Here is a 13,974-nt window from a genome sequence, read left to right on the forward strand (position 1 = left end):
CTCTCTCTCTCCCCCTCTGCTTTTATTCTTTCTTTCTTTTCTCCTCCACTTTCTTCCTTCTCACCTCTTCCATCTTTTTTTCCTCATAAATACTCTCTTTCTCTTCTCTTCCTCCTGGTTTCCTTCCATCTTTTTTTATTTATATATCTGGTTTCTTCTTTTTTCTTTCATCTGCATCTTTTCCATATCCTCTTCTCTTCCTCCTCCTTGTTTTTCCTCTTCCTCCTCCTCTTTTTTTTTTCATTAACCTTAATTCCTTTCTTAATAATCTTTTTCTCTCTTCTAAAACCTCTCCTCCTCCTCCTCCTCCTCCTCCTCCTCCTCCTCCTCCTCCTCCTCCTCCTCCTCCTCCTCCTCCTCCTCCTCCTCCTCCTCCTCCTCCCAGCCACTACCACCCAAATTCCTTCTCTTCCTCTTCTTAATTCTCTTCTTCTTCATTCCTACTTCATTCTTTCTTTCTGTTTTGTCCTCCTCCTCCTCCTCCTCCTCCTCCGCCTCCTCCTCCTCCTCCTCCTCCTCCTCCTCCTCCTCCTCCTCCTCCTCCTCCTCCTCCTCCTTTTCCTCCTCCTCCTCCTCCTCCTCCTCCTCCTCCTCCTCCTCCTCCTCCTCCTCCTCCTCCTCCTCCACAGTCCTTGTTAATATAGCTTCAAGTTTTAATCAGTTACTCAGTCCTCCTCCTCCTCCTCCTCCTCCTCCTCCTCCTCCTCCTCCTCCTCCTCCTCCTCCTCCTCCTCCTCAGTAGACACAAGACCTGACTAAGATAGCAGCATCATACTGCATAAGAGAACAGTCATAAGCGCACACACAACCACCCCCCACCACCTCCATGTGCACCTTCCATATGCACATGGGAATAGCTGTGTAAATATTGACGTATACATACACAAGCAAATGCTGTACACACTAGAATGCATGTGTATTTTTTTTCTTTCTTTTTTCTTTTTTTCTTTTTTACATTTTCTTTTTTTTTATTATCTTTGCTTCTTTTTTATTTTTCTTGCTGTTTTTGGTATATATATTTATATTTTTTTTTTTACATATATTTTTTGTTGTATCAGTTTATTTGTTTATATTTTTTTTGTAAGTTTCATAAGGAAGTGTCATGTTTTTCATTTTATTTCCTATTTTTTCATTTATATATTTATTTTTTTTTATTTACTTTGATTTGATTTGATTTCTGTTTTAACTATTTTCTTTCTTTCTTTCTCTATTTATTTTTTATCTTGTGCATCTTATTGTATACATATTAGTTATATTTCCTTTGCATGTTTTCCTTTAGTTTTTAAGGTTATAGTTTTGTTCAAAGATTTAAGATTTATTTTAAGGAATATTTATGATTGTGCATTTTTTCCTAATTTGTTCTTTGTCTTTATGGGAATAAGCTTTTTCTTTCTTTCCTTTCTTGCTTTTGAATAAGCCAGATGTTTCCTTTTTGCAATAAGCCAGCTTTATTTATTTATTTTTATCTTTTCAGCATGTCAAGAATTTGCTTTCCTGTGAAGAGAAATTTTTAAAGATATTATTTTGAAATCCACCATTATTTAAGTTTCATCGTGCATATTTCCTTATGTTTCAAGTCCAGAATTGGTATATATTATTTCAAAATCTACTATTATTTCAGTTTCATTTAGATTGCTTTTTATGCCAGATCCAAAATTGGTACATACAAAAAAATCTGTTGCTTCTTTCATTCATTTGATATTGTATGAATAAGTTCGCCCTCACATTCCTTATTTAGAGCAAAACAATGAAGAAACACCATTAGAACCTGACAAACAGTCTCTCTGGCCTTGAGAAACAATTGTGGTGAGAGAACAAAGCTTCAAGAACACCACTCGACTCTCTAACTCTCTCACACACACCCACACACACTGACACACAGACACACAAATATGATAAAGAAAGCTATATGTTCAAGTGATATCAAGAACCAGCCTCCCACATTGAACTAATGGACTTTTGGAGTGACTCAAATGAAGATATGGTGACAGCAGACAGTGTACACATGTTTACAAATATGTATAAATATACAATTACGTAAACAAACACACACACACACACACACACACACACACACACACACACACACACACACACACACACACACACACACACACACACACACACACACACACACACACACACACACCTCACAAAGCAACACAGCAACGCAGGCAACATAGGCAGCACAATTTCTCCTTCACCATGGAATGTTTATGTCACACTGCCTTGCTGAGTGTTTTGTGTGTACATACGTATGTGTATGTGTGGCGCCCTCACCAACACTAGACTCAGGCCGTGACACTCTGAAAAGCAAAACATTTCAAGAAGGCATTCAGTTGAGCACCACACAATACAGTGAGATGGGAAATTTACAACACATAAGAGATATTAAGTGAAAACTACTGGAGTGGATGAGATTTTTTGGACATTAGAGAAATGAGAACAATACTTAGAGAAAAACACTTACTCTGATGGAAATTAATAAATGGAGTCCCCACAAGGATCAGTGTTAGCTCCAGTAATGTTCTTGATATGTCAGTCATAGAGAGACTAGTATTGAAACAAACTTAATGAATGCATTTGCTGATGATGCAGAGCTTTAAGATGATAATAAATGATGATAATAAATGATGACGAATGTGTTGACTGATGAAACTGTGTGTGTGTAAGAAATATTTATAGTTTTAACCCTTGAAATCTGGGTACTTTATTGGAACTTATTAATCTTACTAGGCACTTTTAGGTCAAAATATTTTCTCGACACAGCACAGCTTGCTGATTTGAAGGCAGCACACATAAAGCTTAATAAAATCATGCAGTCTCAGCTTCAATGAGAATATAGAACAGCAATCACACTTAGAGGGTTTGAAGATAAATATAACAAATAATAGTAGAAATAAAAAAAAAAAAAAAAAAAAAAAAACAGACAAATATATAAATACAAGGGCACAAGAGTAAATCTCAGGCCCTGTACACAACAAACAGATAAATACAAACATACACATTCCCCCCCCAAACCCCCCACAGCCCCATCTCCCCACTAAGTCTCCCAGAACAGTACAGACCCCTTCCGAGCCCCTCGCCTCCCCAACTCCCAACCCCAAAATGTGAAGCGATGAGGAAGGGGCACTGAATATTAGTTTAACTTACAATGTGGAGCTTTCCCCATTCCCCCATTCCCCAATTACCCCCAAAGCAACAACTTCTCCCCAACTGTGATCCCCAATACAGCCCCGACCCCCACCCAGTTCTAGTCTTGCCTGGCCCGTTGCTCAGAAATTTATTGTCCATGCAAGGAAAGTTTCTAGCATATTTTTAGAACGCAATGCTGATTTCATTATTTTTTCCCGCCATTTAGCGCCTGTGGGAAATTAGCACTAGTGATAGTTGTCTGTGTGTGTGTGTGTGTGTGTGTGTGTATGTGTGTGTGTGTGTTTGTGTATTTGTCTGTGTATGCCGGTCTCCATGCACAACAGGGTTTGTGTGTACATGGTGTGTGTGTATGTGTGTGTGTGTGTGTGTGTGTGTGTGTGTGTGTGTGTGTGTGTGTGTGTGTGTGTGTGCATTCATCTCCTTGTCCATGTATGTGATGAGGTTGTACTGTTAAGGTGCCCACACACCCCCACCTTCCCCAGCCCTGCAATGCCATGGTACCACCAGTGCCTTCCAGGGCTCACATACACTTGGCACTCTGTTCGTGTGGCCCGCAGTGGTGCCACACAGACATCATTACAAACCAGTTTATTTTCTTACAGTTTCTTGGATTATTTTTTTCTGTTGTTGTGAAAGAGATCTTATAACTTTTTTTTTCAATTTCAAGGGTAACTTTTTCCAGTGTTGCTATGAAAAGATCAGTTCTGTCTGTTTATTTGCAAATTCCCAATCTCAACAACCTCAAGCAATAACTAAACTCCATCTAAGAACACAGTGCCAGTACAAGGCAGCACGAACAGAGCGCCCAGCATGTGGCACCCTGAAGGCTAAGATAGGCATTGCATACACCACACTGAGTACAATACACCTGTGTCTTGCATACGTGTCAAATCCAACTCCCTTTACTGTACTCTGCATCCCCTCTGAGGCAATACAAGTCCAGCCAAGTCCTTCAGGCTAAGATGCTCACACACACACTCAAGGTAGGGACGCTGTGATGGGAGATCTGTTTGAAGGTGGACAATTTCAAGGCACTCCCATCTCTCCAGAGCTGCAGTGCCAAGGTTTGGGTGCCTGTGGGTGTCTGTGGGTGCCTGCTTGTGGCTTTTTACATGAGGGTCAGTCTGGCTCTAGCACACTTATAGGGAAAAGTGTTTGTGCTTTGCAAAGATGTATTGTTAGGTTAGGTTAAGTTTGTTTGTGTTGTTTTGTGAGCAAGTGTGGTTAGGTTTGTTTTGTGTTTGTTTGTGGTGTCAGGACTAGGATTTAAGGTGAAGAGGTGTGTTGGTTTGTGATTAGGTTGTTTTGTGTTTGTTTGTTTGTTTGTTTTGTCTCTGTGGTGTCTGGACTGAGTTACATTGAGAGAAGTCTGAAAATCTTAATATTGTGGATTTTCTTGAGCTTTTATTTTCTATTGTATTATGAATGCTTTTTTTTCAAATTTACATTACTGAGAGAATTTAAAAAGCATATATTATCTTTTAAAGCACATGCCTGGCATTTTTTTTATTTCTGTAATATAAAGAACCATAGATGAAAACTTATTTACTTTGATATCTGTGAGAAAATGGAAAGATTCTGCCTTCATCTTCCTTCACCTTTTGAGTTTTGAGTTTTGATAATATTAACAACACACAAGGGTAAGGAAGATGCAGAAAACACTACAACATTATACACACAGACATACACTTTAATACAACAAACAAGAAAACACAACAAAGAACCAATAATAACAATAATAACACTTAGAAGTGTATGACACACACACACACACACACACACACACACACACACACACACACACACACACACACACACACACACACACACACACACACACACACACACACACACACACACACACACACACACACACACACACACACACACACACATGCACACACACACACACCAAGAGCAGCAGTGTGGTTAGGTTAGGTTAGTGTGGTGAGGCAGGGTTGACTAAATGGAGCCGCACTGAACCTCATTTAAATCACAAGGAAAAGGCTCATGTTATTTATGTATCTCTTGATGTATTATGTATTTAAGCATGGTGTGTGTGTGTGTGTGTGTGTGTGTGAGAGAGAGAGAGAGAGAGAGAGAGAGAGAGAGAGAGAGAGAGAGAGAGAGAGAGAGAGAGAGAGAAATTATATGTGTGTGTGAGAGAGAGAAGAGATGTGTGTTTATGCGTGTGTGTGTAAGCAAGAGAAATAGAAAGTAATCATGAGTTTGAGTGAGTGTACATGTGTGTGTGTGTGTGTGTGTGTGTGTGTGTATATGTGTGCATGAGTGTCTCAGCCTCTCCTGTGTCACACAGTCTGGCATCGTTCCATCACTCGCACTGTTTACTCTCTACCACACTGCATCTTGCATGACTAACTATAAGATTATACATGTAAGCAAGTGTCTTTAATATTAACTACTAGCCTTATATTTACTCAATTTCATTGCTAAATAAAACTAAACATTAAAAAAAGTAGCTATCTTTACAAGGATCTAAATGTTATAAGAAATGTGTCATAATCCAATTTTAAGCCCTTTTAGACATCAAACTCCACCATCAAGGCATCGTAAAGTTGAGAGTAAGTCCTTATTTTTGTCCCATTGTTCATCCCACCAGGCTCACCACAGCCCCCCTCAGTGGTGGCCTGCCCCTGGCCCTCCCTCACACGCCACCATGCCAGCTCCACACTACTCATGTCTAGTTCCAAAGCCTGTATTCAGAAACATTCTGCTCCCTCACCACAACTACTTTCAAAGGCTGCAGAGATGATTAACTGGATTCTCAAGAGTGTGTTTTCCTGTTCAAAGTATACAAATCTCATTAAGCTTTTGCTAGAATCATAAAAACACTTCCAAAATGTTTTGCTCTCACCACGACTGTTTCCAAAGCTACAGAGATGATTAACCAGGTTCTCAACCAGGTTTCTCCTTAACCAGGTTTCTCCTGTTGATAATGCAGAAATCTCATTAAATCTGTCACCAGAATTATTAAAACTGAAAAAAAAAATAATAATAACTTCAACTAGAGCCCTTTGAAAGTAGTGGAGGTGTGGTGCTGAAGTGTTTAGGATACAGGCCTGAAGTGTATGAGGGAGCATGAGGGAGGGTGTATAGTGGTGATATATGCTCTTCCTCACACTCCCCTATGCTGTGTTAATAGTTGTAAGGTGTGTGAGGGAGCATAAGGGAGGCTACAAGTGTTATTATTGGTATATAGAAGTACTTCATCTATAGGTTTGCTTAGTGATAGGTTAGGTTTATCTGATGAGGAAATTTAATGTGTATTTTTTAAGGGTGTTTGTGTGGCTTGAGTTTCCAGTAGGTGTTTATCTTGTGCTGTGTGGCGTGTTTTTTTGCTTCCACTAAACCCACACCACATTAGAAGCCACTTTAGTTTGTTGATATTTTTGTTATGGTTTTAGTGAAGGAGTGATGGTATAGGAAGGTATGGTATGGTTTAGTGATGGATTGATGTGTCTGGAGGAAATAAGTATTCATATACGTTTGTTTGATTATGGTTCTGTGAAGGAGTGATATGTCTAGAGGGAAATATAATGGCTGTGTAGGAAGATGCAAGTTCAATAATGGAAATATATATAAGTTAAAAGATCATTATATATTTGTCAAATACTCTAGTGTGTCGAAACTTCATTGATATTTGGGAAGATTTTTAAGTTTCAGAGTGACAATAGAATATTGTATTCATATACGTACATACAACTTTTATTTATTTCTCTTATATACATCTTAGTGTGTCAGCAAGCCTAAGGAAAACAGACAGGAAAATGCAAAAAAAAACATCATCTTTAGTGAAAACAGACAGGAAAAACAGGAAAAACACACACAAAAAAAATCTTTACTGGAAACAGAGAAAACACCAAAAAGTATCATCTTTAATGAAAACAAATAAGACAAAACAGGAAAACAAAAACAAAACATAAACAAAAGAACAAATAGAAAAAAATACAAGAAAACACAAAAAAACACCATCTTTAGTAAAAAAAAAATAAAAAAAAAATAAATCCTTATTCTTATCTCTAGGAGAAAAAAATAAAAAAAAACAGGAAAATCAGGAAAATGCAAGAACTCACAATCTCATAATATTGTCATCATGGCCGCCCCTCTCACCTTTCCCGCTTACAGACCTGCGGCTCTCCCCTGAGGTGTACAACCAGCTGAGGGTGCTGCAGAAGAAGGCTAAGGAACTGCGCACTGACGTCAGGAACCTCCGCAAGACTTCCCAGGCCAATGCTCTTACTATGAAGGAGTTACTTAGGGACACTATCAGCAAGATTACGTAAGTCACCCCTTGTTAATATTTTTTTCTGCTCCATTTTCTTTGGTTTCCCCTTGTAAATGTTTTTTTTTCCCTTTTCTGTTTTTTTATTTTACTTTTTCTTATTCTTTGTTTTTTTCTCTTTCTTTTTGTCTCATTCTGTCATTCTTTGATTTTCTTTTAATGCTCTTTTCTTTTCTTCATTTTTTTTTTTGCCTTTTTATCTTATTCTTTAGCCTTTTTCCTTATTCTTTGGCTTATTCTCTTATTCTTTGTTTTCCTCTTAACCTTCTCTCTTCTTCTGTTCTTCATTTTCTTTCATTCTTTGTTTATTTCATATTATTTGCTTTTTCTCTCATGTGTGTGTGTGTGTGTGTGTGTGTGTGTGTGTGTGTGTGTGTGTGTGTGTGTGTGTGTGTGTGTGTGCATCATGACCTCTCTTCTTCTCACCCAAAGTATAAGAAAAAAGCCCCAAAAATTAAGAAAATGAGAGACAAACAAAGAAAAATAACAGTGTCTCTCAATAAGAAAATGAAGGAGAGGAGAGAATAAGGCAGTGTTGCTTCCGCAGGTCGGTGCTTCAGTCTAATGAAGAGAGCTTACTGCAAGGCACCTCTGACGCCGAGAGGGCGAGGATACAGCGGGAGGAGGCATCTTACCGGCAGGACATGAACAAGCTGGACAAGGACCTCTGGTATGTAGGGACTTGTGGGTGTGGCAAGGCTTTGCACTTAGCCCCTTCACTGTGATACAAAACAGTTAACAGAAGTAATGCTTAAAGTCAGAGTAAGCCTGAGTAGCTGTGAGTCATCCCCATTGAATATTGCTTAGTGTTTAGTGTGTTGGTGAGTGTTCCTAAGTCTTCCATGTATTGCAGTGACCTGGAGTTGAAAGTGGAGGAACTGCGGAACAACGTAATCAACCGGCGACTCCGTGTCAACATGTCAGATGTGGAAAACATGGCACTTATCCTTTCTAGGTCAAGGTGAGGCAGTGGAGGGGTGGACTGGGAGAGGGGTAGGAAGTAAGGAAGTGAGTAGGGAAGAGTGATAAACAAGTTGAAGGGTGGATGGGTGGACTGGGAGAGGGGTAGGAAGTAAGGAAGTGAGTAGGGAAGAGTGATAAACAAGTGGAGGGGTTGAGGGGTGGACTGGGAGAGGGGTAAGAAGTGAGGAAGTAAGAAGAAAAGCCTGATAAATAAATGGAGTGGTTGAGAGATGGATAGATAGGGATGTGGGATGGAAATGGAAAAGATTAATAGATAAATGGATAGGTTGATATACTGTAGATAGATAAGTGGACAGGTTGATAAGTAGACAGGTAGATGGGCTCAAATTTCCTTAGATTAACCTGTGAATGTCTGTAGATGAAGATAAAATTATTATTATTAGTAGTAGTAGTAGTAGTAGTAGTAGTAGTAGTAGTAGTAGTAAGGAGGCAGTAGACACCTGCCGAAACAATAATTACTCCCAGTGAGGTCTAAAGCACTGTTCAGTGGGTGCTGTGAACTTACCATTAAACCCAGCTGTGACCTCACTGAACGTTTCCCTTTGTGTCTCACAACACAAGGGGGCAGTCACAGTCTGCCCTCTAAAGACAACTCTCTTCCTCCACACAAAACTACAAGCACCTAATAACACACACACCCTTCACTCAAAAATTTTAAAATCATCATGGCGACTCCTACACCAGCCTCGGAGTCCCCATCTGGAGAGGGGATCATAAATGTCCCCAGGTCGGACTGCCTTTCTGTTGACGACTGTAAGTGTCTTGACACCCCCTTCAACTTTTTCTTCATTAACTTGTGCAACATTCGCGGTCTAAGATCTAATTTTCAATCTGTAGAACACCACCTCTCCTCTTCTAAACCTCATCTTTTCCTCACTGAAACTCAGGTGTCTGAGGCAACTGACAGTAGCCCCTTTTCTGTTCCCTCCTACTTTCTCTATCCTCATTTTCGATCCAAAGCTGGATGCTGCGTTTATGTGTGCAATGACTTAACCTGCTCTCGTGCCCATGCTCTTGAATCTTGCGAGTTTTCCACCATCTGGCTACGACTACAGAGTCACTCTCATACTAAATTTATCTGTGGTGTATACCTCTCACCTAACTCCTCTGACTATAAGAAATTCTTTGACTACTTAACTTTCAAAGTGGAGCACATTCTGACTCTCTTCCCTTTTGCAGAGATCTCCATTCTTGGAGACTTCAATGTTCACCACCAGCTTTGGCTTTCCTCTCCCTTCACTGACCATCCTGGTGAACTAGCCTACAACTTTGCTATCCTCCATGACCTAGAGCAATTGGTGCAACACCCTACTCGTATTCCTGACCATCTTGGAGATACGCCCAACATTCTTGACCTTTTCCTTACCTCTAATCCTTCTGCTCATGCTGTCACCCTCTCTTCTCCGTTGGGCTCCTCCGATCACAATCTCATATCTTTATCTTGTCCTATCGCTCCAATCCCTCCTCAGGATCCCCGTAAGCGAAGATGCCTCTGGCGTTTTGCCTCTGCTAGTTGGGGTGACCTGAGGAGGTATTTTGCTGATTTTCCTTGGAATGACTACTGCTTCTATGTCAGAGACCCGTCTTTGTGTGCTGAGCGCATAACAGAGGTGATAGTGTCTGGCATGGAGGCGTACATTCCTCACTCTTTTTCTCGTCCTAAACCTTCTAAACCTTGGTTTAACACAGCTTGTTCTCGTGCTATACATGATAGAGAGGTGGCCCACAAAAGGTACTTAAGCCTTCCATCACCAGAATCTCATGCACTTTATATTTCTGGCTGGAACCATGCCAAGTCTGTTCTCCAACTAGCCAAAAACTCCTTCATTAACAGAAAATGTCAAAACCTTTCAAGATCTAACTTCCCTCATGATTTCTGGCATCTAGCCAAAAATATCTCCAATAACTTTGCTTCTTCTTCTTTCCCTCCTCTATTTCAACCAGATGGCTCCACTGCTATCACATCTATTTCTAAAGCTGAACTCTTCGCTCAAACCTTTGCTAAAAACTCTACTTTAGACGATTCTGGGCTTGTTCCTCCCTCTCCTCCACCCTCTGACTACTTCATGCCACGTATTAAAGTTCTTCGCAATGATGTTTTCCATGCCCTCGCTGGCCTAAACCCTCGGAAGGCTTATGGACCTGATGGGATCCCTCCTATTGTTCTCCAAAACTGTGCCTCCGTGCTTGCACCTTGCCTAGTCAAACTCTTTCAGCTCTGTCTGTCAACATCTACCTTTCCTTCTTGCTGGAAGTTTGCCTACATTCAACCTGTTCCTAAAAAGGGTGACCGTTCTAATCCCTCAAACTACCGTCCTATTGCTTTAATTTCCTGCCTATCTAAAGTTTTTGAATCTATCCTCAACAGGAAGATTCTTAAACATCTATCACTTCACAGCCTACTATCTGATCGCCAGTATGGGTTCCGTCAAGGCCGCTCTACTGGTGATCTTCTGGCTTTCCTTGCTGAGTCTTGGTCATCCTCTTTTAGAGATTTTGGTGAAACTTTTGCTGTTGCCTTGGACATATCAAAAGCTTTTGATAGAGTCTGGCACAAAGCTTTCATTTCCAGACTACCCTCCGACAACTTCTATCCTTCTCTCTGTAACTTCATCTCACGTTTCCTTTCTGACTATTTTATTCTCTTGTCATTATTCATCATTGACCTTCTAAACCAAACTTCCTGTCCTATCCACTCCTACGCTGATGATACCACCCTGCACTTCTCCTCGTCTTTTCATAGACGTCCAACTCTTCAGGAAGTAAACAGTTCATGCAGGGAAGCCACAGGATGCCTGACTTCTGATCTTTCTAAAATTTCTGCTTGGGGCAGAGCAAACTTGGTATTGTTCAATGCCTCAAAAACTCAATTCCTCCATCTATCAACTCAACACAACTTTCCAAACAACTATCCCCTCTTCTTCAATGACACTCAACTGTCCCCCTCTTCTACACTGAACATCCTCGGTCTGTCCTTTACTTATAATCTGAACTGGAAACTTCACATCTCATCTCTAGCTAAAACAGCTTCTATGAAGTTGGGCATTCTGAGACGTCTCCGCCAGTTTTTCTTACCACCCCCCTGTACAAGGGCCTTATCCATCCATGTATGGAGTATGCTTCACATGTCTGGGGGGTTCCACTCATACTGCTCTTTTAGACAAGGTGGAATCAAAAGCTTTTCATCTCATCAATTCCTCTCCTCTAACTGATTGTATTCAGCCTCTTTCTCATCGCCGCAATGTTGCATCTCTAGCTGTCTTCTACTGCTATTTTCATGCTAATTGCTCTTCTGATCTTTGCTAATTACATTGCATGCCTCCTCTTATCCCATGGCCTCGCTGGACAACACTTTCTTCTTTCTCTCACCCCTATTCTGTCCACCTCTCTAATGCAAGAACTAACCAGTATTCTCAATCATTCATCCCTTTCTCTGGTAAACTCTGAACTCCCTGCCTGCTTCTGTATTTCCACCTTCCTATGACTTGAATTCCTTCAAGAGGGAGGTTTCAAGACACTTACGAGTATTCATCAATTTTTGACCACTGCTTTGACCCTTTTATGGGACTGCCATTTCAGTGGGCATTTTTTTATTAGATTTTTGTTGCCCTTGGCCAGTGTCCTTCCTACATTAAAAAAAAAAAAAAAAAAAAACTAAACCCCTTCACACACCCTTACCCCCCCCCTCACCCCCCCTCACCACCCCACCATTCCCTCAGGTGGGTGACGGAACAATCAGTGTGGTGATCCTGGCAGGGGAGATGCTGGCGGTGGCTGAGCAGTACCTGGAGCAGAACATGCATCCGCTTATCATCGTTCAGGGGTACAGACAGGCCCTCGACCATGCTCTGGAGGCCCTTAAAGACACCCTCAGGTACTTGGGGGGCTGGGGGGGCACGGAGAGGAGCTGTTGGAGAGGAAAATTGCAGGATGTTAAATTTTCAAGTTTTTTTTATGTATTTTTATGTTTAAATTGTTGAAGTGACCCTTAAGTGACCCTAATGACCTCTTCCCTCCTCCCCCCCTCTCTCCTCTCCCCTGCTGGTGGCCCTGGGCAGAGAGGTTTGTAGATGTGAAAATTTTAAGTGTAATTTTTTATTTTTTTCTGTTTAAACCATAAAAAATGCCCCAAAATGACCCTTAAATGACCCTCTAATGACCTCTTATCCCCTCTCCCTCTACCTCTGTCCTACTGGGGGTCCTGGAGGAGGGGAGGTTTGTAGATTGGGGAGGTATGGGAGAGAGGTGTGTGTGTGTGTGAGAGAGAGAGAGAGAGAGAGAGAGAGAGAGAGAGAGAGAGAGAGAGAAATCAATTAAAAACAAATTCAACAAAAACACCAAAAAAAAAACACCCCTTCTACACCTACACACCCCACCAGACACCCCTAGACCCCTTCACACACCCGTGCCACACACCCCCAGACCCCCGCTGACCCCCTCGAACCCCCACAGATCCCGGGAGGAGCCATTGAAGAGAGCTGTGTGCTGGACGGGATCATGATAAACAAGGATGTGTTGCATGCAAAGATGAGCAGGAAAGTAGACAATCCTCGTATCATTCTCCTTGACTGCCCGCTGGAGTACAAGAAGGGCGAGAGCCAGACTTCGGTGGAAATGACTGCTGAGACGGACTTTACGAGGGTGAGAGAGACAGAGAGAGAGAGGGAGGGAATGTTTTGTTTGTTTGCTTGTTTGTTTGTTGTGTTTGTGTGTGTGTGTGTATGTGTGTGAGAGAGAGAGAAAGAGTTTGTTCTTGTGTGTGTGAGAGAGAGAAAAAAGAGAGAATTTGTTTGTTTTTGTGTGAAAGAGAAAATTATTTATTTATTTTTTTAAGGGGAGAGAGAGAGAAAGAGAACTTGTATTTATGTAACAAAGAAAATTATCTTTTTTCATCTAAGAGAGAGAGAGAGAGAGAGAGAGAGAGAGAGAGAGAGAGAGCACATATACCCCAGCCTAACCTAACCTAACCTAACGACCTGACCTTTGACCCAGCTCCTACAAATCGAGGAGGAGCACGTCAAGGAACTCTGCGCTGACATCCTGGCCCTGCGACCCGACGTGGTCATCACAGAGAAAGGCGTAAGTGACCTGGCCCAGCACTACCTGGTAAAAGCTGGCGTGACCTGCCTCCGTCGCGTCAAGAAGAGCGACAACAACAGGTTGGCAAGGGCTTGTGGGGCAACCATCTGTAATCACACTGAGGAGCTGAAGGAGTCCGATGTTGGCACGCAGGGGTGTGTGTTGGGGTATTTTTGTGGGAGAGAATGTTTGTGTGTGTGTGTGTGTGTGTGTGTGTGTGTGTGTGTGTGTGTGTGTGTGTGTGTGTGTGTGTGTGTGTGTGTGTGTAAGAGAGAGAGAGTTTGTCTGTTCTAATGCAAGAGAGAGAAAGAGTGTATTTAAGTGTGTGTGAGAGAGAAAGAGAGAGAGTTTGTCTGTTGTGATGCAAGAGAGAAAGAGAAAGAGTGTATTTTAGTGTGTATGAGAGAAAGAGAGAGAGAGAGACAGAATTTTTTTTTTGTGTGACGAAGAGA

The 13,974-nt window shown here is 41.3% G+C and overlaps 1 protein-coding gene across 1 annotated transcript in view; it reads left to right on the plus strand.

Annotated features, from left to right (window-relative positions):
* The window catches only part of LOC135096925 (coiled-coil domain-containing protein AGAP005037-like), a 38,998-nt gene extending 25,920 nt beyond the window's left edge, over window positions 1-13,078 (plus strand). Inside the window, exons 8-11 of the mRNA XM_063998700.1 lie at window positions 7,303-7,456; window positions 8,007-8,129; window positions 8,313-8,420; window positions 12,896-13,078. Of these exons, the coding sequence (XP_063854770.1) occupies window positions 7,303-7,456; window positions 8,007-8,129; window positions 8,313-8,420; window positions 12,896-12,944 (434 nt within the window). The 3' untranslated portion in view covers window positions 12,945-13,078. The remainder of the gene's footprint in view (window positions 1-7,302; window positions 7,457-8,006; window positions 8,130-8,312; window positions 8,421-12,895) is intronic.
* The last annotated feature ends 896 nt before the right edge of the window (window positions 13,079-13,974 follow it).

Source organism: Scylla paramamosain, unplaced genomic scaffold (assembly GCF_035594125.1).
Source record: "Scylla paramamosain isolate STU-SP2022 unplaced genomic scaffold, ASM3559412v1 Contig9, whole genome shotgun sequence".
Taxonomy (NCBI): Eukaryota; Metazoa; Arthropoda; class Malacostraca; order Decapoda; family Portunidae; genus Scylla; species Scylla paramamosain.